The sequence below is a fragment of the Alternaria incomplexa genome (genome assembly GCF_024043165.1).
Source record: "Alternaria incomplexa strain BMP 0042 chromosome Unknown scaffold_8, whole genome shotgun sequence".
NCBI lineage: Eukaryota > Fungi > Ascomycota > Dothideomycetes > Pleosporales > Pleosporaceae > Alternaria > Alternaria incomplexa.
The window spans coordinates 438,563-462,608 of NW_026249857.1; the positions used below are offsets into that span (position 1 = coordinate 438,563).

At 52.1% G+C, this 24,046-nt stretch overlaps 12 protein-coding genes across 12 annotated transcripts; 8 read left to right on the forward strand and 4 right to left on the reverse strand.

The window, feature by feature from the left end:
- Positions 1 to 226: 226 nt before the first annotated feature.
- On the forward strand, positions 227 to 1,438 carry J4E90_005955 (uncharacterized protein; the record flags this gene model as incomplete). Its single annotated transcript, XM_051435505.1, has 3 exons — positions 227 to 793; positions 854 to 1,085; positions 1,143 to 1,438. 3 exons carry the CDS (start codon positions 227 to 229, stop codon positions 1,436 to 1,438), a joined length of 1,095 nt encoding a protein of 364 aa, XP_051290363.1.
- Positions 1,439 to 2,239: 801 nt separating this feature from the next.
- On the forward strand, positions 2,240 to 3,724 carry J4E90_005956 (uncharacterized protein; the record flags this gene model as incomplete). The annotated part of the gene is made up of 2 exons (XM_051435506.1): positions 2,240 to 3,439; positions 3,494 to 3,724. 2 exons carry the CDS (start codon positions 2,240 to 2,242, stop codon positions 3,722 to 3,724), a joined length of 1,431 nt encoding a protein of 476 aa, XP_051290364.1.
- A 2,042-nt stretch (positions 3,725 to 5,766) lies between these two features.
- On the forward strand, positions 5,767 to 7,614 carry J4E90_005957 (uncharacterized protein; the record flags this gene model as incomplete). The annotated part of the gene is made up of 1 exon (XM_051435507.1): positions 5,767 to 7,614. The coding sequence occupies one exon, from the start codon at positions 5,767 to 5,769 to the stop codon at positions 7,612 to 7,614; it is 1,848 nt and encodes a 615-aa protein (XP_051290365.1).
- Positions 7,615 to 8,148: 534 nt separating this feature from the next.
- Positions 8,149 to 9,066, forward strand: J4E90_005958 (uncharacterized protein; the record flags this gene model as incomplete). The annotated part of the gene is made up of 1 exon (XM_051435508.1): positions 8,149 to 9,066. The coding sequence occupies one exon, from the start codon at positions 8,149 to 8,151 to the stop codon at positions 9,064 to 9,066; it is 918 nt and encodes a 305-aa protein (XP_051290366.1).
- A 68-nt stretch (positions 9,067 to 9,134) lies between these two features.
- On the reverse strand, positions 9,135 to 9,760 carry J4E90_005959 (uncharacterized protein; the record flags this gene model as incomplete). Its single annotated transcript, XM_051435509.1, has 2 exons — positions 9,135 to 9,634; positions 9,688 to 9,760. The coding sequence occupies 2 exons, from the start codon at positions 9,758 to 9,760 to the stop codon at positions 9,135 to 9,137; spliced, it is 573 nt and encodes a 190-aa protein (XP_051290367.1).
- Positions 9,761 to 10,104: 344 nt separating this feature from the next.
- Positions 10,105 to 11,966, reverse strand: J4E90_005960 (uncharacterized protein; the record flags this gene model as incomplete). The annotated part of the gene is made up of 4 exons (XM_051435510.1): positions 10,105 to 11,607; positions 11,658 to 11,701; positions 11,750 to 11,822; positions 11,880 to 11,966. The coding sequence occupies 4 exons, from the start codon at positions 11,964 to 11,966 to the stop codon at positions 10,105 to 10,107; spliced, it is 1,707 nt and encodes a 568-aa protein (XP_051290368.1).
- A 295-nt stretch (positions 11,967 to 12,261) lies between these two features.
- J4E90_005961 (uncharacterized protein) lies at positions 12,262 to 13,302 on the forward strand (the record flags this gene model as incomplete). Its single annotated transcript, XM_051435511.1, has 1 exon — positions 12,262 to 13,302. One exon carries the CDS (start codon positions 12,262 to 12,264, stop codon positions 13,300 to 13,302), a length of 1,041 nt encoding a protein of 346 aa, XP_051290369.1.
- Positions 13,303 to 14,210: 908 nt separating this feature from the next.
- On the reverse strand, positions 14,211 to 15,410 carry J4E90_005962 (uncharacterized protein; the record flags this gene model as incomplete). The annotated part of the gene is made up of 1 exon (XM_051435512.1): positions 14,211 to 15,410. One exon carries the CDS (start codon positions 15,408 to 15,410, stop codon positions 14,211 to 14,213), a length of 1,200 nt encoding a protein of 399 aa, XP_051290370.1.
- Positions 15,411 to 15,885: 475 nt separating this feature from the next.
- On the forward strand, positions 15,886 to 17,037 carry J4E90_005963 (uncharacterized protein; the record flags this gene model as incomplete). Its single annotated transcript, XM_051435513.1, has 1 exon — positions 15,886 to 17,037. One exon carries the CDS (start codon positions 15,886 to 15,888, stop codon positions 17,035 to 17,037), a length of 1,152 nt encoding a protein of 383 aa, XP_051290371.1.
- A 393-nt stretch (positions 17,038 to 17,430) lies between these two features.
- J4E90_005964 (uncharacterized protein) lies at positions 17,431 to 18,869 on the forward strand (the record flags this gene model as incomplete). Its single annotated transcript, XM_051435514.1, has 2 exons — positions 17,431 to 17,610; positions 17,751 to 18,869. The coding sequence occupies 2 exons, from the start codon at positions 17,431 to 17,433 to the stop codon at positions 18,867 to 18,869; spliced, it is 1,299 nt and encodes a 432-aa protein (XP_051290372.1).
- Positions 18,870 to 20,587: 1,718 nt separating this feature from the next.
- J4E90_005965 (uncharacterized protein) lies at positions 20,588 to 22,222 on the reverse strand (the record flags this gene model as incomplete). Its single annotated transcript, XM_051435515.1, has 3 exons — positions 20,588 to 20,973; positions 21,032 to 21,956; positions 22,016 to 22,222. 3 exons carry the CDS (start codon positions 22,220 to 22,222, stop codon positions 20,588 to 20,590), a joined length of 1,518 nt encoding a protein of 505 aa, XP_051290373.1.
- Positions 22,223 to 23,556: 1,334 nt separating this feature from the next.
- Positions 23,557 to 23,932, forward strand: J4E90_005966 (uncharacterized protein; the record flags this gene model as incomplete). The annotated part of the gene is made up of 3 exons (XM_051435516.1): positions 23,557 to 23,575; positions 23,635 to 23,727; positions 23,835 to 23,932. The coding sequence occupies 3 exons, from the start codon at positions 23,557 to 23,559 to the stop codon at positions 23,930 to 23,932; spliced, it is 210 nt and encodes a 69-aa protein (XP_051290374.1).
- Between the last annotated feature and the right edge of the window lie 114 nt (positions 23,933 to 24,046).

The window sequence follows — 24,046 nt, forward strand, 5'->3', positions numbered from 1 at the left end:
TGCGCCGCTCGCGTTCAGCCTCCGAAGCTTGGCACCTAAACGAGCGCCCTATGAGTGGATCGTGGGCCTCTGGACTGCCGGGACACACTCTGGCTGCTGCTCGCTACGACAAAAAACTTGCTTGGGAGCCTGGTGGAGCTTACTAACGACATATACGAGCCGCCGCAGAAGTCTCATTCATCACGACTACCGGAACCGGAGCTAGCGCACACCGTCATCCATCATCATGTCGGACGACGAAGTCGACCATGAGCTGCTAGACCTCATGCGGAAGCACTGGGGTGGTGGTGCCAAAGAGGAAGGTCCGCCAGAAACAAAAGTTCTGGAAAATGCCCAGTTCATCTGCGATAACAGCATGGACGTTGCCCTCGACATGCGCTCTACCAAGGTCGCTGCCCAACTTGTGCTTGACGAGATGGAGAGGCGGGAGTACTCCACCAAAACATGGTCAGAGCATGAGCTGCACCCCAAAGCAAAAGACGAGAGCACTGTCAATTTCATCTTCACGATGGATCTGCTCAACTTCAGCTTCTGGAGCGAGAAGAGCGACGAGGAGCGCTTCGCAGTAGTCTACAAGGGAAAAAGATGGACTGGCTACTGGAGTCTGGTTGCAATTCTGCAAAGAGCGTTGGAGCAAGACATACCCATCACTAGTCCGGAATTCTGGGTCGACGAAGAATTGTGTTCGAATGAAGTACTGCGAACTGTATTCTCTTCTGGCACCGACGAGGAGATCCCCATGTTCGAGCAAAGGATGCGATGTCTAAGAGAAGCAGGCCAAATCCTAGAGGAGGTGTGTTTGTGATGCATCACCAACACAGAAGAGGAAGTTGACTTATGACTGACGTTGCAGGAATTTGACGGTAGTGTCGTCACACTTATTGAAGACGCGAACAACTCCGCTGCCGGCCTTGTGAATCTACTCGCCGAAAAGTTCAACTGTTTCAGAGATGAAGGCAGATTCGAGAACAAGAATGTGCGCTTCTTGAAGCGAGCCCAAATCTTCGTTGCAGATCTGTGGGCTGCGTTCGGTGGCGAGGGATATGGCGAGTTCAACGACATTGACAAGATCACAATGTTTGCAGGTAAGACATCTCTGCCTCTGGCACAATTTATATTCCAGCTGACTGATGCATCTGCAGATTACCGCATTCCTCAAATGCTACACTCACTAGGTATTATCTGGTACTGCCCGCCTCTCGAGAACAAGGTACGCCGCCTTGAGACCATCGAGTCTGGCCACTCCTGGGAGATGCAGATCCGAGGTTGTAGTATCTGGGCTGTAGAGCTTCTCCGCAAAGAGATTCTGAAGCTGAAGCCGGACGCCAAGGTCAACGCTATTCTCATTGACTTCTTCCTGTATGATCTTGCGAAGGAGAAGGAGAAGGAGGAGGCAGACGTCATACCACACCATCGGACGAGAAGCATATGGTATTGAGAGCCAAGAACAGCGGTGCACATGAAACCGAATCACACATTTGGGCGCCCTATCGCTTTCTGATCGGTGGGAATTAGTAGTTGGTCACTTCGTGGAGAGGTCAAAGGCGGTGGGGTCGCTTCGAGCATTCGCCACTTCCAAGTTTGCGCAACTTCCAGAGACAACGCACATCTCAGTCGTCGCATAACGGCACAAGACCAACCGCTGGATTCGCTCTCATGTCTTGTCCGCGCGACAGGCTGAGGCTGGGGCATGCAACGTTTTCTTGGCACCGTTACGCCTTCCCAGTTATCGTTAGACGCCTATGGTAAGGCTGGCCATTCAACCCCCGCAACGGCCTTACCTAACCCTGGTCTCCAGTATTCGTAGATAAATTACGATCATACTGGTGATCATTATAGCACGGATGAAGCCGCCGGTCACACATTTTCAGTAAAGCAGGGGTTTGACAACCGGGCCTATTTGCCAATTTCGGTGATTCGGGCGGGTGTTTGCACGATAGCAGCGCAACGATGAGCACGTGTGATCCACACTCTATGTCAGCAGTTCTCTTGAAATATCTAGGCACTTGGCCATCTGTCTAAGAAATTTCATTTTCGACCGACTCTCGCTTCATTCATTATTTTCATTTCGTAAGGTTCCGTTAGCGGCCTAGCTAAGGAGCAGGTGAGAGTGGTGGCTTAACTCATTCACATTTATGTACAAGTGCTCACCTGGCAAACACTCGCTTTGTTAACATTCGAACCGGAGTCCAGTTCTGCCAGCAGCAGCTCCTCTGACCAGAGCGCCTCCCACTGAACGATGGGAAACCAACAAAGTTCGGCCGTCCAGCAGTGTCTGGAGCAAGCTATCGGAAAGGATCATGTCGCCTTCAAGAACACACCACTCTACCAGATCTCACACGTCAAGCCCTACAACCTCGGTGTTCCGGTGACACCAGCGGCGGTTACCTACCCCAAGACGGCCGACGAGGTCTCCGCGATTGTAAAATGCGCAGTCGACAATAGCCTCAAAGTTCAGCCACGATGTGGTGGACATTCATACGCCAACTACGGTATCGGAGGTCAAGACAACACCATTGTAGTCGACATGAATAACTTCCAGCAATTCTCCATGGACAAGTCTACCTGGCAGGCCACAATCGGTGGCGGTACGCTCCTTCGCGACGTCACTGAGCGACTACACGACAACGGTAAACGCGCCATAGCCCATGGAACTTGTCCACAAGTCGGAATCGGAGGTCATGCAACGATAGGTGGCCTGGGACCGACTTCACGCATGTGGGGCTCCACTCTCGATCACGTAGAAGAGGTGGAAGTAGTCTTGGCGAATTCGACAGTAGTGCGTGCTTCCGAGAAGCAAAACCAAGATATCTTTTTCGCGACAAAAGGCGCTGCAGCCGGTTTCGGCATAGTCACAGAGTTCAAGATGCGCACGCAGGCCGAGCCCGGCGAAGCAGTCCTCTACTCTTACAACTTCCACGGCGGCTCGTCTGCATCAAAGGCTGAAGCGTTCAAGCAGTGGCAGAAGCTCATATCGGACCCGGCCCTTTCCAGGAAGTTCGCGAGCCAGTACATCCTCACCGAACAGCTCGGCGCCATCATCACAGGCACCTTCTTCGGCAGCCAAGCCGAATTCGACAGTCTGAACATCACATCTCGTCTCCCAACCGGTTCGGCTCTGGAATCGATAGAACTAAAAGACTGGCTGGGTGTAGTAGGCCACTGGAGCGAAGACATCGCTTTAGAGATTGTTGGCGGAATACCATCCAACTTCTACGCGAAATCCCTTTCGTACACCGAAAAAGATATCATACCCGACGAGACCATCGACAAGTTGTTCAAGTACATCGACGAAGCAGACAAAGGCGGTGCACTGTGGTTCATCATCTGGGACCTTGAGGGCGGCGCTATCAACGACGTTGCGCCTGATGCTACAGCCTACGGTCATCGTGACGCGTTGTTCTACCACCAGGCTTATGCTGTTAATCTCTTTGGCAAGGTCAGTCCCCATCTCATCTCAAACAGTCTAGCAAGCGTACTTACATCACCACAGGTCAGCGACAAGACTCGCAATTTCCTCAACGGCTTGAACAATGTCGTTCTCGATGCGCTGCCCAACCACAACCAGGGAGCGTATGCAGGATATGTGGATCCTGCACTGGGTGAGAACAGCGCGAGTCTGTATTGGGGTGGTAATGTTGAGAGGTTGGAGCGGATTAAGGCGGAGGTTGATCCGTTGGATGTGTTTCACAATCCGCAGAGTGTACGGCCGGCGAAGAGATAGGTGGAGAAGAGGGTGCTGATTTAGATAGAGGGGTGTGGCTTGGTGATATGAATTTGCCTGGCCAGGAGGCTCGGCAACGGAATAATTCTTCTTCTCATAACAATTCTTTCCAAATTCTGTGCGACGACGTCGCGATTAGTATGGTAATCGTGTGCGATGACATGGATAATTCCCGACTTGACAGCTGTCTTTGGTCGAACTTGTCTGCGCTAATGCTTGATATTGTACAGATACATGACTGTAGGACTGGGCCATACCACATGTGTAACCCAACATAGCGCAGTTGTGACCGGTTGTCTCATGCGCAACGAAGGACATGAACTAACCTTCAATACATATTATGGGCTACGTCGTCAATCTGTTCTCCCCTTGTCGCCCCAACTCCAAAATATCTCCTATGATATATCTACTGCATTCGCTAGCCAATTACCTTCAACTCAAGATATCGGCAGCCGCTCTCGTTGCAGAAGTGGTGACTACTCAACAGTCAGCAATGCCCAAAGGACACACCCGCTTCACGATGCGTGTTGGCGACGGGGTACCTAAGAAGCCTGTCGTACCCCATCGATGTTACCGCCGTGAAAGACTCGATCGAGAAAAGGAATTGAAGAGTAGGATCCGCTGTAACAGTCATTCTGAAGCATTGCGCGCTGTGGCGGAATTTCGGGCATTGAGCGTGTCTGTAGCCATCGTCGTTACAACTGCGCTCTTCTGGATTTTTCGGGATAGGTAGATTGGCAGAGCAGACGTTGAGTTGTGTTGAGTTGGGTCTGACAATCCTTTCGCTGTCGTGATTGCTGGCTGTGCGCGAATGAGACGGAGGCTGGCTCCTACATGGCTTCAGCGAGGATTCTCCGAGAACTTAATAACGTTGATCAACAAAAGGCGCGTCTCTACTGCATCTGACAAGAGTTATTCGCATAACAGTTCGGATAGTCCTGATTTGGTGAACGGTGGCGTCGGTGCATCGGGACGCTGAAAGTAGCCACCTCTACATCGACTATGCGACTGCCTACAATTTTACAATTCACGTGTTTTATTTGTCGGGGTTTCGTTTGCGATCGATGCTTCCTGCTGCAATTACCAGAGTTGTTGATGGAAATTTTGTGCTGCCTAAGGAATATGTGACTTGTCGAGGTGGCAAGGCTTGTCTGTGCGGTCATGCACTAAAGATTTTCGTCCCCAGCGCCGATGGACCCTTGCTTAATTTCCACTACTCCTTCCATGGATATCATCAGAATCAAGTGCCAAGCTCACCTACATTGAGCGTATCTCTCCCCAGACTCCCAATTCCAGGCAATTGGTCATGGGCCGTTCGTTTATATGTTGACGTTGCGCTGGTACGCACCGTGTGGCGCGTGTCCTGTGGTCCAATCAGGATGTCGCGTACCAAACAGAGCACTTTGCTGACATACTCCAGTCGTTCCGTAGTATAGGCTGCGTGCTTCTGTCATGATGCCGCGGAAACCTTTTCTGCGATTGAGGCGTTTTCGTCATCATCTAACTTCAAAGCTCTTTGGCCGCTCCGACACATTCACAAACCATTTGAGGGTTTTCTTAGGCTACGATCGTCGACCAGAAAACATGTGGAAAATTGCAAGGTTGTTATATGGGACGCGCAGCCCGCTAGCTGAACATTTCGGTCGAAAAGCTCGTATACCCGACCTTTTTGATCGGAGAGATCAAGTTTACCTGGCGCTTGAGGCCCAGCGGTTGCATTGGCATATGCCCCCACCGTACGCCTATCATGATCTGCTTGACGCTGCAGCGAGAGTGGGCCGTATTGAAGGGATCATGGGCTACAAGTTCAAAGACAAGATGATTTGCATCGAAGCGCTCAAGACCACTTCGGCGACTACACCGCTTTATTTCAATGGGGTCGTTCATCACATAGACAAAAACAACCGCCTGGCATTGCTCGGTGATCGAGTTATCTCTTTAGCTCTATGCGATGTTTGGTTCAAGACAGGAAATACCACTGGTATGTACTGCAAATAGCTCTGTTGCTTAAGCTAATACTGCAAATAGCGGAATACACTTTGATGCAGCCGGATGTAGAAAGCAGAGTTGGTTTGGGTAAGAAAGGATACGCACTCGGTATAAACGACAATCTGCTTCTTCACGATCGGCAACCCTCCACATTTAATCATGTTGCCGAGGCCTTCGAAGCTGTTCTTGGTGCTATCTACTTGGACTCTGGAAACAACATCGAAACCGTTAAGGAAGTTGTCACCGGAATCAAGCTCGATAGTCACAAGGGATTAGAAGAGCAGATTACGGCCCAGGATCGTCTGGACAGTAAAAGGCTTGCGGCGCTACAGTACTCTGATTATATGACGAACCAAGCTGCCTACACTAGAAAAGCCCAGCTGGAGGCCAATCAGGCAGCACTGGCAGCGAAAGAAGCAGCAAAACTGGCGGAAAAACAGGTGGCAGATCAGCCTAGAAAGGAGGCGCAAGAAGACAATATGTCCACCAAAAGTCAAATACACGATGGACACTCGGGAACAGTTCAGCCTCGAAGTAAGAAGAAAAGCAGCGTTGCGCTCACACATGCGGAGGCCTCGAAAAATCTAGCCGATTCCGTGATCGAATATCGCACGAATGGTCACCCAAGTGACGCAAAGGATCTGGGCCGACTTGCTAGACAAGACGCGCAACGCCAAAGTCCAGCCTCGAAGGGAAAAGCACCATCGCAGAATTCCAATCAGGGATCAGATTCAAAACTGCAACGACGCGCGGTCGTAGCTGCCAACAAGCTATCGAAAGAAGGCTACCTATCAAATGATGTCTTAGAACACGATGACAAGAAAACAGTCTCTAAACGCCAAGATTTGCCAGTATCTCACGTCGAGAACCAGGACAAGGTAGTCACCCTAGGCACCAAACTATCGCCGGAGGAAGAAGCAGATGAGTTTGTCGCATCGATGAAGTTTCCAGCAGAAATAGAATCATCTGAGGGCTTGAAAAGCAGTGAAAAACGCATCATGAGAATAGCATGGGACATGGCGGTACGAAAATGCGCCGACAGCATCAGAATAAGCGAGAAGAGAGACTTTGAGGGAACGTTTGCGCATAGGTTGAAGCGAATGGTACGGTACCAGGTAAATGCTGGTTTAGTAAAAAACGAATCGAAAGAAACGACGAGGCTTCACCGCCTGTCAGCAAGGCTTCGAGGCCACAGCCAAGGAGAAGAACAGGAGAAGACATATCGCAAGACCAATTCAAAGGTTCCAATCAAACCTAGTCGAGAGACAACACAGGCACCGGTGAGTGTTTCACCAGAGCCGAAAGCTGCGACGGCAACGAAAGCAAATCCTACACCACAAGAGACAGATCCTGCACTGGAGATAGTAGACACTGTACTAGAGAAAGCAGAGCCTCTACTAGAGACTGGTATGAACAACGTTAAGCCAGTCCAAAGACGTTCAGACTCGCCGAAGGAATCCCATCTTGCAGACGCAGCCACCACAGAGATGGAAGATGAAAAGAACATACAAGTGCGCACCAAGGATGTTGAATCACTGGAAAGAGATATTCTCAACTCGCATAACACCGTATGGCAAACGGCCGATACCGCAGATGCGTCAACATTAGAGCAGCACAGCGGACGCACAACTCGTGCACGCCGTTCTGCTGCGGATGGCCAGGCGGAGAAGCCATCTGCTTTAAACGAATTCTTCGAATCGGACACGGACAGGTTCATGTCGAGCATCACGCAAAACGATTCAGAAGCGTCCGACGCCCCTCAACCGAAACCTCGTGAGGAATCTGAGATGCAGTCTTCTGACTCTTCTAAGGAGCCAGGGGAATCGTCCGCCCCATCTGCAAGGATAATATATCCCAAACGTCCCAACCGAGCCATGCGTCGTCGATCACAACATTCATGATTGCTTTTGCTCCTGGCTACAGGTACGCCAGCTGCTTGTCTATTACCGTATATGCGTCGATGCATGTGTACAATATAGTCCGAATGTATGATAACTCAGCGAGACATGCCTTTACAGTTGTACATCCATGTCTGGAAGAGTACGTGTAACATATTTGTCGCAATATCGAGATACAGAATGCGAATCTGCATTTACCCGCTTCCAGAGCCATTGACGTCTGCTTTTGAGGTCTTGCAGCCTGGCAAAGGCATCTATCTTGACCAATTTCACAGGAAATTAACAATTAGTGAGCTACTGAACATGTCGCCAAGTATCAATACGAGTTGTTGTCGTCGGTTAAGTTGGCATCGCGTCTGTGCATTAGGCGGCAACCTCGAATGTGCTAACCTCTTCTCTACCAGCGGCACAGCGAGATGTCTACTAAAGTACCATGTTCCTCGCTCCAACCCTCAACGCAAGGAGTTGGCAGGAGTCGATTTCAACATGGCATCCCACAAGCGCCCACGACTTCCACCCACCCAATTAGCCGCCATAATGAACGACTATTACACCTTTTTGACCACTCTCTACATACCATGTTCAGCTTTGAAACATCCGCCTCTGGGTGGTTGGCCGAACATTACTGCGGAGGCGACAAAGTGTCTGGACAAATCGCATGTTGTCATTGAGGTCATGAAGCATTTACCATACATTGATGAGGCTGAGGCCGGCGAGATGATCACGAACATTCACTACAAGAGCGACGTAGTAGATTACTCCACATACACGAAAGAGGACTTCGAGCGCTATGATGTATCGTATGGAGAAGACGGGCTCAAAGTTTGCATTGAAGAGATGGAGGAGCGGAAAAGGGAAGAAGAAGAGCAGCAGGAGCAGGATGACGAGGAGGGTGAAGAGGAGAACAACGACACGAATGAAGATGAACAGAACAACACCAACGAGGATGAAGAGGAAAACGAAGACGAAGAAATCAATAGCGACGACGAGAACGCACCGCATGACGAAGGTTACAGTTCCGACGAAGAAGAAGACTACGGCGACGACCCCGACGACGTCGACATAAAAGACATCCTCCTCCTATCCATGGGCTACGAATCCGGCGGTCGAATCCTCCTCCTCGACGTACACAAAGGCATCATCCACGAAGACATAGTTCGCTGCCAACTCGTCTCTGGTGTATGGATAGAAGACTTCTTCGACGATATGAAGGACAAGCTCCGGAGGCTGGATTGCGTACCCGTAAGAGGCGAGTTCTACGAGGGCGTGCCTGAGGTGGAGGATGAGGGGCCGGTGCCTGAAACGGCGGATCCGTCGATGGACGAGCATGACGAGGAGCATGTGAAGGTATTCAAGAGGATTTATCGAAAGTTTGGGTGGCCGGGGGAGGGGTATAGGAAGGATGAGGCGTTGGAGGCGGTGGAGAAGTATCGGATGAGTGCTTGGGGTTATTGATGCGGAGGTTGTGGTGGAGAATGGAGTTGATAGAATGAATCGAAGAATAATACCGTAAACGAGTTACCTTAACGTCGCATAGATGTAGCCGTCGCACTGATTACGGTAGCAACCGCGGTGATACCATAACGCCACGCATTCGTCCTCGCCCACGTCTCAGCAATGGTCTTCATATCCACTTTCTCAGCCCACTTCTTCGCGGCCTCACTCGCCGTATCTTTATCTGTACCCTGCCCAACACCTTTCAAAACAACTCCCTCATCGCGCAATGTCTCTTGAGCCTTCCACTTTCCGGCGCCATTCACTCCTGGCTCCATGTACAGGGCTGTGTACGGGATGATACTAGCATTTACAAGTCCTGCAACAGCGTACAGGAGCCTTGCGGAAGAAGATTGATCATTGCAAAGGTAGGCGAGGAGAATGTTGGTTGAAGCGCCGGATAAGATGAGAGGTGCGACAAAGATGGGTGCGAATTGGTAGGCTTGAAGCCATTGCTTTGCTAGCAGTTTTGGTGGGGCATGCGTGATGAGGGGTGGCATGACGACATGACTGTATGCGAAAGTGAAGCCTACCAGACATAATTGTCAGTGGCTGTTTTGAACGATTTTGAGGCTAATATACCTGTGTATATGGCCGGGGCGATGGTAGCGATCGCTTGCAAGATGGGCACGACGAGGCTAGATGGATCGCTCATTGTGGATAGTTACAAGGTGATGGGTCCTGGTATGCGGTAGAAGCAGAACTTGGTTTGCAGGGTAATGTAGAAGCTGTCCGAAGTGATCTGTTCACGAGGCGTAGATATAGGCGCTTGGGGTACAGAGCTGACGTACTAGCGCGGTGTTTTGGATGCATCAGCATGCCTTAGCTGCATATTCTGGAACAACAGTAGAACGAACGAGATCTTCCAAGATCTACATGGGCTGAAGCACGTATTTATAGCATCGATATGATCTGCACCTGGGCTCTTGTGCAACGACGATCATGTCGTTTTGCGCAGCCCTGTCGTGAAATCAGATAAGCCTTACTTGTACAGGTATACTACAACTGATCCAGCAATCCCAAGACCTCTTGCCTGAGTTCACCCAAACCAACATCCTTCTTGAACCCCAATCTCCGGCATTGCACCTCTAATTCTCTCCTGTCTGTCCAGCCTCTGCCTAAGACAACGACGACCGGATATCCAATCAATTCTGCATCCTTTAACTTCCACCCTAAGCTCTTTACCGCTCGATCATCCATCACAAGATCCACATCTCCATTCCGACCTTCACCGTAGATTGCGTCGTACACTTCTGCTGCGTCGCTCTCATCAACCTTTGGAGATGTGAGGATGACGGCTTCATAGGGTGCTATCGCCCTTGGCCAGTTCAGTCCTTTGGGGTCTGAGAGTAGTGATGCGACAGCTCCGATGATGCGCGAAACGCCGATACCATGGCAGCCCATTTGTATTGGAGAGGAGAGGTTTTGGTCTGGCAAGGCAACGACTGCGTTGAGGGGCTTGCTGTACCGGGTGCCGAGGTGGAAGGTGTGGCCTACTTCGATGGCTTTCTGGACGTCGAGTTTTCCGTCCGAGCAGCGAGGACATGGATCGCCAGTTCCGACGGGCGTGAGATTTAGTTTGGAAGATAGAGGATTTGAGAGTGACCTATCGTTCTTATCAAAGGCAAGGGAGGGGTCGAAGAGGTCGATGGTATCTCTGCCCTTTCGGAGCAGAGAAGCGAGTGATGAGGATTCGATACCGGTGTCCAGCTCGATCTCCTCTGGAAGTGCTTTCTTGACAGTGTGAAGATTGACATGCTCATGTCTCTGTCTTACATCCGTCTCACTCTCGGATGGACGTGGTATCCACACGTTGATCTTTGTCTTTTTATCGACGCTTATACCCGTGTACGCCAGCCAGCTGTCGGTACATGACGCTACAGCTTGGCCGCTCTTTTCCACAAGCTCCTCGTTGGCGACGTAGTCGCATGAGTTGCAAGACCATACGTTGTCTTCGCCTTTGGGAGAAACAAAATGATACTCGTGGCTCAGTTTACCTCCCATGTTGCCAGAATCGGCATCGGCGACTAGGTACGGCAGTCTGAGCTCGTTGAACAGATTGTTGTATGCCTCTCTGACTTCTTCGTAAGTCTTGAGCGCAGCTTCTGTTGAGTGATCGAATGTGTAGAGATCTTTCATCATGAATTCCTTCGCCCGCAATAGACCTTGTCTTGGTCTTCGTTCGTCGCGGTATTTGCGTCCGATCTGATACAGCCTCTGTGGCAGATCTTTGTATGAATGTATCATGCTGGCTACAAGTGCTGTGATCTCTTCCTCATGAGTTGGCGATAGTAAGAAGCCAGAGTCTCTTCTGTCTTTGATGCGCAGGAGTTCCGAGTTCGCGGAGTAGCGACCAGACTGCCTCCATAACAATTCTGTAGTGATGGAAGAGAGCGAAAGTTTTGAAGCACCAATCGAGCTCATGTGCTTGTCAATTAGCGCTTCAAGCTTATTCTGAACGCGTAAACCTAGGGGTAGAAGATGAAAGACTCCCGAATGTGCCTGCGCATGATGAGACAAGTGCTAAAAGTCAAGAGGTTGTAGATGTATACCTGACGGAGAAAGCCACCTCTAACGAGAAGAGAGTGAGACTCATCTGAAGAGTCGTTAGTCAATGTATGCTAGTCGCTCCGATGATCCTCACCTTGCTCGCCGTCCTGGGGTGATATACCACCGGTTGGTGCCCAGAATTTGGATAATCGATTTCTTGAGTCGGTCTAAGCCAATCATCAGCGTTGCCATCTAAATCACGAACTTTTATTGGGACAGCTTACAGCTATATATCTAGCATGTCGAAAGCCTTGTATTGGTGTTCGCTGGGTTCGCGATTGCCATGCAGCTCTACGAATATACGCCGCCATGCGCGCACCACAATGACGATGTTCGATCAACTTCAAACAAAGAGCTCGGAGTCACGCTGTAGATTTTAAGACGGAAAGGAAAGAGTGGAAATGTTGCATGTTCCGTAAGTGGTGCACAACAGCGGGAGATCTGCCTCCAACATGATGAGCACAGACCACCTCGAATCCCAAAGCGCATGGAAATATTTGGAGATCGAACCCACCTCTCAATTGCTCCACGACCACAACTCACGTAAGCATAGCGATTCCTATACTGGGACAGTATATCTTGGGAAGGTACTAATCGACATCCAGAATGCCTCCACGGATACGCATCAGGCCACGCGCCCTCCGCGCCTGCACCTCGAACCCAACCCACCCCATCTCTCTACCCGCAATCGCGACCTACGCCACAGTAGCAGCGACCACCCCCGCGCCCCCAATCCAGCAGACATACAAAGCCGCGCCGCCAGTACTACGATACCCACCCACGCAACCACCCTCTCACAAGCCACCGGAGGTCCGCAAAACCCAACTCCACCGCCAATACCAATCGCTGCTCCGATCCTCCCCTCTGATCCTGATATTCCAGCACAACAATGTGAAAGCGGTAGAATGGATGAGCATAAGGCGGGAGCTAGCCATTGCCCTCCGCAAGCTGGATGCCGAGAGAGTGAAGAACGGGCAAGAGACGCTTGCAGAGGAGGTTAAGATGCAGGTCATCCAGACCAACATCTTCGCAAGCGCACTGCGAGTCGTCGAGTTCTTCAACCCGGAAACTTCGACAATGGATCATGCGCAACATCCTACGGACCCGCGGACACCGACGAGCGCGCAGATACCGAACACGAGTAATGACGCCGAGGACGAGCGCTTCACACACGGCCTGTCGAGACGGGCATACGAGATTGCGAATAATAGGAAGTTGAAGCTGGAATTGGAGCCTCTGCTCTCGGGGCCCCTCGCTGTCGTAGCGTTCCCCGATGTTGCGCCGCAATACCTCAAGACCGTCCTGTCCATCCTCTCGCCTTCGAAGCCTGGTTTCCCCGCTCCGAGCCGAAAAGCGAACCCAGACTACTACGAACCAGCAGTTCAAGCTGGACTCCAGAAGCTGATGCTCTTGGGAGCGAGGGTAGAGGGCAAGGTCTTCGATGTGGACGGCACGAAGTGGGTTGGTGGTATTGCTGGAGGTATTGACGGACTCCGAGCTCAGCTTGTGCATATGCTGCAGGGTGTTGGTGGCAGTCTTACTGGTGCTTTGGAGGGCGCGAGCAAGAGTTTGTACTTTACTGTTGAGGGAAGGAGAATGGATATGGAGGAGAAGGAGAAGGGTCCCGAAGAGGAGAAGAAGGAGTGATTGCGAGAGCAGTGTACATTATGTGTATAGCCATTGACGCAGAATATACGAGGTCGACGTATGAGTCTGAAATGTAGCATTTTCATGGTTTACATGCGTGCCAGATCGAGTTGATATGATCGATCCACTCGTTGATCAGAGAAGCATGATATAATGGAATCATTCTTTCATGTTCGTTTTCGAATGACTCTGTTGTGATAGTTACTACGTACTCATGAAGTACCGTAACAAAATACTCCCACACTGTTCCATGTGATAGTGGCCGTTCACAGGAGGTGATGTCTTCAAGCGGTCCTTTGTCCCAGCGGTGTTACATCAGCATTATAATTATCGTAGGGCAAATCATGAGTGCCGACTTCAAATCAGTCCTCACCACGCAAAAGTCAAGTCTTGATTTATACTTTACGATTCGATTCGTTTTATATAGGTATCCACATATGCTGCGTGGTGTCCTAAGGGTATCATGAGGGATCTGCCTGCCCAAATATGCACACTTCGAAAGATTTGTAGTGGAAAATAAAAAGGACTCCCCTTCTTTCTTCGAGAGACAGAACTCGCGCGCGCGCGCGCAGACACACACAAACAAAAAGACACAAACTCAAAACGTCCTGGGCGCCCCAATCTGGTTCCTCGTATATATAGGAGAGGTATAGGAATGTCGTGGTCGTCATATCCCAATTCGCTCGATCGATCGCTCGCTCGCTTCACTCCTGCCGCGCATTATGCCAATAAAGAATAGTTTGGTGTGTGTGTGAGAGTGAGGGTTGGTGTGGAGAAGCATGTTCAGTCGAGCTCAATGTCGCCGTTGCTTTCGTGAACCGATTTTTCCGTTAAACGCCGATTGTGGAGAGAGATCCGTAACCCCGATGCTGCTAAGTTGATATGTGCGAAAGGAAAATCTGACGTCGCTATCGTCGTGCGCCGCCTACTTCGACCGAGTGTGATGTTCGTTCAAATTGGAGCTTTCGTCGCTTGTTCGCCATGTTGCCGCCGGGTGTGTCTTCGCCTCCGGTGGAGTCTGCATAGTCGTCTCCAAAGCCCTCGCCGTAGCCTTGGAATGCGGCATCGGTGTAGCCGCGCTTCGAGCTTGATCGCTCTGGCCTTACTGCACCCCGGTTCATATGGTTGGTCGGTGTTGGTGCGGAGGATGTGAAGGATGTGGCTCGCTGTGGTGGTATTTCCTGTGGTTTGGGTTTTACGGCATCGTCTGTGCCGAGATAGGCCTTGTATTTGGCAGCTTCTGCGTTGGGGAGAGGTCCAGGAGCTGTGCCTGCGAAGGCGTCGTCGAGAAGTCTGCTGAGGTTTGAACTCAATGCTGTGCCGTCTGCTGTCAGACCCTGCTTCTCGGGCTCTCTGTTCTGCACATGTTGCGACTGCCAAATCTCTTCAGGCATTAGCAGCAGATCCCGGAAAACGCCGTCCATCTTAGTCGCTTTTGGCTTGCCGGCGATCTGCATCTGCTTGATATGGCCCTCGTAGGACTTGCGAAGCTTGTTAATCTTCTCGCCTGTTACCGGGTCATTGCGGGCTACAGATTTGGCGAGCGGGTTGAGCCTGTAGAGTGAGATGAAATTTTGCGAGGGTTGCGGCCGTGCTATCTCAATCTTCTCGCTGCTGAGTTTGAACAATTGGCTGCCGCAAATGCCTTGGGCAGCTTTGAGTCGACCGTCTTCGGTGTATGGCGATTCGGCTTGCCGGTTGTGGTTGGACAGCCTGTGGTGACGCAACCGCGTTATGTCATCGTCCGCGCTCTCTTCCATCGTCGCATCGCCATCGCTGTCGATATTGGCGCTCGACATGAAGCCGGCAGTGCTCGCGGGGGTCGGGAAGGGGTGCTGGTTGGATGCCGATGTTGCCGACTGGGAGAGCGAGGTCGACATGGGCAGGGAGGATTGCGGTGAGCGGTCCGACACGGCGGAGTTTGTCGTGGGGAAGCCTCCATTGGATTGCGAATTCATCGAGTAGGGTGGCGAGGTGGGCGTTCGAGGGTGAATGAGCGTCTTTGTCGTCTGGCCGCTCGCCTTGGCAGCGACGTCAAAGGGCGGGCTGGCGGGTGAGAATCTTCCTATCGAGTCCAAACGTTGCCGTTTCGCGCTGTGATCCGACATAGAGGCCGTCTTCGGGGGTGGAGCGAGAGGGGAGAGCTCGTCGGCGTGCGTGGAGCGTGCAGCGGTGGGTGAGAGGAGGGCTCGTACTGAAGCGCTTGGCGTCCTCCGCGCGGGTCGACCGCGGCAGCAAGGTGGGCGCGCTACTCGATGGTGCGCATGCGAAGAGAGCGGACGGCGGCGCTGGCGACGATGGGCTGCGGGCGATGGGGCGGGGCGTGGGCGTGGCGGGATGCGCAGGAGGGTTGTGGGCGGCTGAGGGTGCGAAGATGTGAAGGAGATGATGGGGTTGACCGGCGGTTTGGGCTCAGCGCTGTCTCGACTGCTCACGTGACGTGCCGGGGCCCATGGTCCGCCATCTAAAACCGCCTTTCGTGTTAGGGCGTGTCAACCATTCATCGACGCTGCAACAACAAGACAACCGGACAACAAAGGCTCGCCCGCTCTTCAATGCCTGCACCGCCATTCTTTGGTCGGTATGGATGACAATAGGCCGCGCGCCGGTGCCTCTGCTGCGGCCGCCTCACCTGGTGCAGCGCCGACTGCGCGCCCCGAGGCATCGAATCCACCCGCGCCGAGCAATGCGCCCAAGATCCAGCAGCCGAAACCCCAAGCTCTGCCATCGCGATCCGGCCCCAGCGCCATCCTGGTCTCGCCGCGACAGAAAGGCAACCCCATCCTCAACAGCGTGCGCTCCGTCGCATGGGAGTACTCTGACATTCCCGCCGACTATGTCGTCGGTGCCACAACATGTGCCCTCTTCCTGTCGCTCAAGTACCACCGTCTGCATCCCGAGTATATCTACAACCGCATCCGAGACTTGAAGGGCCAGTACAGCCTGCGCATCCTCCTTACCATGGTCGATATTGAAAATCATGAAGATCCATTGAGAGAGCTATCCAAGACGTCATTAGTCAACAACGTCACAGTCATGCTATGTTGGAGCGCACCGGAAGCCGGTCGCTATCTGGAACTTTTCAAGACATTCGAGAACGCTGCACCGACCAGCATTCGCGCTCAGCAAGCAGGCACTTATTCAGAGAAGATGGTCGAATTCATCACCGTACCACGCAGCATCAACAAGACAGATGCAGTAGGCTTAGTCTCTAATTTTGGAAGCATCCGCACTGCAATCAACGCTGGGCCTGAGGAAATTGGCCTAATAGCAGGGTGGGGTGACAAGAAGGTTCAACGATGGTGCAACGCCGTCAGGGAGCCCTTTCGGGTCAAGAAGGCAGCGCGACGAACCGTCGGTCAAGACAGCGGTGCAGCGACCATGTCACGCGACATCTCCATGGCAGAAGGCGAAAGCCAGATGCCGCCGACAGCGGATGCTGATGATACAGCACATCGCAGGGTGGACGATGCCGGGCCTCTTGCACTGGAGCTGGAGAGATCCGCTCCTTTTGCAACTTCAGGGTCGGATGCAGACAAACGGCCCGATCATCGCATCGCTGAAGATCTCAACCAGGACGATGAAGAAGCAATGCGTGAGGCAGAGTTGGGTGCAGTCCCACGAGGCAATGAGACTCAACCCACTGCTCCAAAACCAGTGAAGCGGAAGCAGGCAGAAGAGGAAAACATGAGCGAGGGCGTCATGGCTGCACTCAGCAAGTTGAGGAAACAATGAACAATGTTCTACGACACTTTCGAAAATGCGACATGTGACTTTGCCCAATTGATGAGCAACAATCAATCCCTGACGTTCACTTTTCAAAGTCCGCTGTGGTCAATACAGCATCGTTTGCAATGGCTATCGCGAACAAATTCCATGTGCAGCATGCCGTCATGCGCCCTCTCATTGGTGACCCCACTCTGGTCCTCGCCCTGCAGCTGCAGCCTAGCCTGCCCACATGCACCTACTTCACTCGGTAGCAAACACATTCAGCCTTACTCCTTCAGCCCAACCACCATTCCTTTAGATACATCGATAGACCTGCTTCTCATTGTGAGCACGTCAAGTTCAGCCATACACATCGAGACTCTTTTAGCAGCCAAATACTACCAGTCACTATCGCCCAAGATGAGCCAATTTAAGCAGTTGCCAGCCGAACTCCAAATCCAAATCTTCGACTACCTTCACGCTGCCGACGTCAAATCCGCAAGAGCTGTGAGTAGAACGTTCCGAAACAATGCTACGCCTGCGCTCTTCCGCAGTATCGTTGCTTGTGCAAGATACCAAGCGCTGGGCGCCTTCCAAAACGTAAGTTCAAAACGAACCCTGGAGGTACCCGCACTATCTTTCGTCATGAGAAAGTCAGTGTTAGCCTCATGTATACCTCAAGACCACAGTTTGGTATCAAGTAGACAGAGCATGGGCATATTGGCTAATGACACGAACAGGTATCACTACACTCGATATACTCAGGCTATGTAAGAGAGATCATCTTCGATGGAACACTATACGATGAGCATCTCGCGAAAGACCATCGCAACTATTCTCGAGCCGAAGAGGCTAGCGGCAAATTCCAGTCCGGATCCTTCTACGCAATGCGAACCAGGTGGAAAAGATACCAAGAGCTTCACAAGGAGCAAGAGAGCATGAAGGAGGACGGCGTCTTGTTACAATCATGCGCACGAGGCCTTGAGAACATGCAGAATATCTCGTCCATTGTTTACTCGCCATATCAACACACCATCCCTATGGAGGTCAAGACACTGCGCGATCTGCTACCAAGAGGAGCTCTTCCAGGCGCGCTCACAGACAACCGTACCACTGACTCGGATCACCCTTTCCGCCAACTTATTGGTGCCGTTTTTTTGTCGAATTACACTGGAATCCGACAGCTCACGATCGAAGCACCTCGCGAAGGCCTTCCTCGCACTGAGCTCTCTTTGAATATGTTCAGTTTCCCAGACGCCAACGACCTGAACGCTGGCAAACATCTTTTCCGAAACTTGGTTAAGCTAGACATAAGTTTGTCTATCCTCAACATACCGAGTCAGATGATACATACTATGACTGTGGTTGACCCTCCTGAACGACAGCTCGAGAACCTGGCCAAACTCCTCGAGGCTGCTCAAGAGCTGAGGCACCTTTCTTTTAGCATACTGAACTGGAGGTATCTTGACGAGCTGATGTGGGGTGGGGGCAACATTCCAGAAGGACGCTCTATCATAGACTTGATCGGTCTTGGAGCAACATGGCCGAAGCTCCGCTCCATGGAGCTCAAAGGCCTATACGCTAGGGAGCGCGATCTGTGTGAACTGATCAACCGACACAAGGACACACTCAGAACCCTTACCTTCGCAAGAACCACTCTGCGCGCAGGTCTGTGGATCGAAGTCGTGAACGAGGTTGTTTTCAATGCGTCTATGATCACAACATTCGTGCTGGACCGAGTCGATGAAACCCACAGCGGATGGAATCTAACCAGCGCCAACGGGGCTTTAGAAGGATATGAAGGCCGGCTGATAGTGACCGAGGGTGGAGAACGCGAATTTGTACGCAGAAGTCCTTGAGTTTGATTTGTCTTGCTACTAATGATAATGTATAGGTCAGCACCAATCCAGATGCACCCTCGGTTCACGACGCCCGCAACAACGCAGCAAACCCAGCATGATCCACTATTCCGTTACCTCGCTACCAATCTTGACGCACACCAATTACTGGGTATTGGCGATTGCTCAGACATCCATTCATCGTTGGTAGCATGAATCAGGTATTAGCTAATAGTCATACATTGTTCTGCTGGCTACATACACCCGTAGATTCCATTTCTTTGCTCATTCAATGTGATGTAGGCCGCAAAGTTTGAGTCTGGTCCTCGCGATGATACGAGAGCCTAGTATCAGAGAGCCGTTGCTCGGCTGCCCTATATGCAGGACTGCCAACCTGTGCTCTAGAGGCCATCACGACCTGTTTCCAACTGCTTACCCATTCAGGGTACTTGTCTGAGTCTGTCTGCGACAATTCATCATCGTCTTCGTCCTTCTGCCCTCTCGTGCACTCTTTCAGGGCATCGCCTTCTTGCTCCTCAATCCTCCCCTGCGCCCCCAGGCAACTAAAACATGAACCTTCCGAGTCCTGCTCTACCGCCCTCTCCTTCCCCTTCCAGACCTTCTCCTTTACTGTTTCGGCAGAATCTGTCTCAGAGTCTGTCTCCGCTCCGTTGATGCCCTTCCGCATCTCCGCTTCCTCGTGTATCTCCATCCCTTCCCGATTTCCTACTTTCGCCTTCTCTTCCCCATCCCCCACATCCGCCTTCTCTTCCTCACCACTCTCCTCCTTCTCCCCAGCTCCCCCTCTCCCTCCCTCCCTCCTTCTTCTCACCCTCCGCATGCCCCTCCCCCAACCCACCAATCCACTCCGCCGTCCTCACCCTCCTCAATTTCCTCAAACTCGTCCTCTCCGCATAATCAATAATTTCACCTCCATCCCAACTATAATCTATCCTGCCAATCTCGGCCTGACTGTCTGCGACGCGTCGCTCTTGCCATTCCACCCACCCGTTACTTCCTGGTGCACAGTAACTGCGCACGTCGTCGTCGCGGTGGTGGATGCGTGCGGCGACTGGTTGCCAGGATGTGGGGTGTTGGCGGTGGGGGAGTTGGGAGATTTGGACTGGTGGGCGTGCGGTGGTAGTCGTGGTTGTGGTGGTTGTGATGGTTGGGTTTGGGGCCTGAGTTGGTGGGTGTGGATGTGTCGCTGGTGGAGGGGCGGGGACAGAGGCAGTCTGCTCAGTTTGAGGTTGGGCTGTGCGTTGGTTCGAAGTATCTGGGTTTGGAGATGGGGTATGTGGTGGTGGATTGCTTGTGGAGGGGTTTGGTGGCGCAGCGAGGGGGGCTGGTGAAGATGGTATTGATGCTAGACCTTGAGAGAGGATTGATGTGCTGGCTTGTTGGAGGGAGGATCTAGCTGCGTCCGCGGCTTCCCGTGGGCTTGACATTTTGGTTTATGTGAAGGGTTGAAAGCTTAATCTCGTGACGTTGGGAAGAGAAGAGAGACTTTCTGGGGAGCCATAGTGAATACTGCGCAAAAGGTTATGTCAAGTCGGACCACGGTAGCAGAGATATCTCCTAGAAAAATATGTGACGGTTCATTCAAAAGGCAACCCTGGTGTTGGTGGGCTGAAAGATTTAGCATTAAACCTTGGTACGCTATCGCAGTACCATGTACTATATGACTCCCTCAGCATAAGGACCAACCGCATAATAAACAACAGTCATCAATCGTCAATTCAAGCCCTCTCAACCCTCTCAGTAGCACCTTTGGCGTCATTGTCCACAACAACACTGTGATGCCTTGCCGGGTCCTTCTCCTCAATGGCCGCGCCTTCAACAACATGGTTCTGACCACCAAAGATTGCGTCCATCTCCTCGAGACTAACCTTCTTAGTCTCGGGAACGAAGAACCAGACAAATGCGGCTAGCAGCATGTTGATGGCGGCGAACATGTAGAAAGCGTAGAAGCCCTCGTTCTTGAGGAAGACGGGGAAGAATTGCTGGACGATGGAATTTACGACGTTTTGGGTTTGCGAGCACATGCCCACGGCTTGCGCACGGATGTTCATGGAGAAGATCTCGGCGGTGAAGATCCATACTGTTGCGCCCCAGGATGGCTTGTCTGTGATAGTTGTTAGTGCGTGTTGGTGTTGAGATGGTACTGAGAGGGTGTGACTTACAGAAGAGAGCGAAGAGGAACATGAGGAACACGATCGCGATACCAACTGGCTCCGACTTTGCTCCACTGGGAAGAGTAGGTGTCTGTGTTTCCACAGTAGCAGCGATAAGCATGCAAATGCCCATACCGATACCACCGACGATGAACAGGAACTTGCGTCCAAAGCGGTCGACAGTCCAGGTAGCGTTGAGGGTGAAGATGATACTGAAAGTAGCGTTCAAGGCGTTGATCAGGGAGATGGTGTCGGCGCTCGTGAAGACCTTCTTGTAGATGATGGAGCTGTAAGAGTTGAGTGTGCCCTGTCCAGTGATCTGCTGACCACCGTTGACAATCATCGCAATGTACATGCGCTTCCTGACAGACTTGTCCTTCCACAGAGCAGAGAAGCCGGAGGAGATTGCTTCGGCTTCGAATTCGATAGCCTCGCGGATTGTGGTGATCTCATCCTCGACATCCTGCTCGGTAGCACGGACACGGCGAAGCGAGCGGCGAGCCTTTTCGTAGTTGCGGTTCTTCTGGACGTACCAACGGGGCGACTCCGGGATGAAGAAAACTTGGGAGAGGATCAGGATAGGCACCATCATCTGGAAAATGACTACCATCTTCCAGTCCCACTCGCCAAGTTTCTGGGGGTTCTTGGAGGTGCCGAAGGAGATCCAGTATGCGATAAAGGAGCCAACGGAATAGAACATCTGCCAGAATGACATGATCTTTCCACGGATCTCAGGGGGCGAAAGTTCTCCGATGTAGATAGAGCCAGCTGTCAATGCGAGACCTTGTCCGATACCGATGAGGACACGACCAGCAATGAAGACACCGATTTGTCCGCGGGGGGCGAATGTTTGCATGATGGTCGCGATGATGACGCATACAGATCCAGCAGCCATACCAACTCGACGGCCAGCGAAATCAGCGAGGGGTCCAGCCTGCACACAACAAAGTTAGTACACGTTTTGCGGACTGATGATATACAGACGTGACGTACCATGAAGAAACCAGCTACGACAGCACCGACTGTGTATGATGTGTTGATGGCGCCGATGATGTTGGGTCCGGGGTTGTTGTAGTAGGCAATCCAATGCTTCGAGTTTTGCAACGCGTTGAAGACGGACGCATCGTAACCGTAGAGCACCATGCATGATGCTGCAACGAGCGAGATGTACCAGTTGTACACCCTAGTCTTGTCGACCATCTTGACGGTAGTCACTCAGGATTTCTCCCAAAACGAAAGTAACAATAGCGCTCGACTTGGTAGCGATTGACAAAGGCGTCCAGCTCGAATTCCGCAACGGATACAGCGAGAGGTTCGTAGAGCTCTGGAGTGGAGAGCAATCAGCGGAGACTGCGATGGGCATATATACATGCCACATGAGAAGCCACCCTGTGGATTACTATCTTGCCCCATGTCAACCCCATGGGCTCGGGGAAGCGCCAGTTCCAGCACCCAGGATCCGATGCCTACGCCGCTACCAGACGCCTCTATCCAGAATATCACCACGAATCAACATGCCCAGACCGCCTCCAAAGCTTGCTCTAGTGCCAAATGCATCCACGCCTAGCACTTCGTTCTCCGTAGTCCCTGAATCTGGGGAATCTGGGGCTTGGGACGGGAGTGTCAATGGAGAGATTTTGTCCATCTGATGGACGGAGAGGCGTCGTGGAGTTTTTCCACGAATGGGCGTAATAGAGCTAAGTGTTGAGGCGCCGTTGTTTTGAGGAGAAGCGAGACCGACTCATGCCGAGATGGTGTTTAGTGCGCCATCTAGCCCGTGAGTAGCTAGGTTTGCCGGCGACAATGTCGATAATGGGTAGAATTTCCTCGTGGACGCAAGCATGCCAAGTCAGAGACAAGGAAGACGCAGCGAAGCAAAGCTTTTGGCTGCCGCCTGGGCTCTCTTATTTTGTGATTAATTGAGGCTTAAAACTGCGAGAGTGGTTCTTGAGAAGCGCATGTGTGGCGCTGATGCCACAGTCGAGTCGTAGAGAGAGCGTCGGATCATTATGGACGACTTCATGTTGTGAACGGAGAGTAGGTATCACATGAATCATGCTAGAGAACATCGCTTGATAGCCAGCTGTGGAGTTCGGGTGGGTCGGCACATTGGTTGCGGGCGGTGACCATCATATCGCATCCTCCAGAGATGGGCACGCGGGGAGCCAACAAACGAACGAGCCTAAGCCAATATGCCCCTAAGATGTTCTCGGGCAACACCACGCGACGCGCATGTGTTTTCGGTGATGAACTGTTACAGGTGCATATGACATGCCGCGGTATCCCGGGTCGCTAGATGAGCCTCATCAGCGCTGAGTTGAGCTCCAGCTTCCCCAGCTCTGGGACCAACACGTGATTGATCACGTGTGCCCATCCGCCACAGCTCTGTGGCTGTGCGCATCCCACTTTTTCGGGCGTCGAGACCCTTTCCCACCGCCCGCGACCGCCTAACGTTTTCGACGCCCGACCAAATCTCTCCACCCTCCCACCTACACACCGAAGACCGGATTACCAGGCCAACCGATTTTTTCAAGATGCCTTCAGGACAAGGAGGTGAGCGCCCTAACTTTTGCGCAAACTGAAGCGGGGTCAAGGCTGACAGAATACCACAGCCGGTACAAACCCCATCCACAACAAGCAGAAGAAGAAGAAGGCCGTCGAGCTCGACGAGGATGACCTCGCCTACAAGCAAAAGCTCGCTGCTGGTGCGTAACGCCCTAGATCCCATTCTCCGACGCCTATACTACGATCGGCCCCGAAGCGCCACCACAAGGCTCCGAAGAACAAGGACAGACGTGCTGACAATATACAGAGAAGAAGCAGCGTGAGGACCTAGCCAAGACGGTCGGCAAGGGCAAGGGACCGCTCAACACCGGCTCCCAGGGCATCAAGAAGTCCGGCAAGAAATAAGCGCCCGACATACCCACGAGCGAGCGAGCAAGCGAAGAGACACGGCAATGCGGCAACGACGACGATTTGACATGAAAGATACCACAGGCTGAGAGTCATGACTTGGCAGGGCGT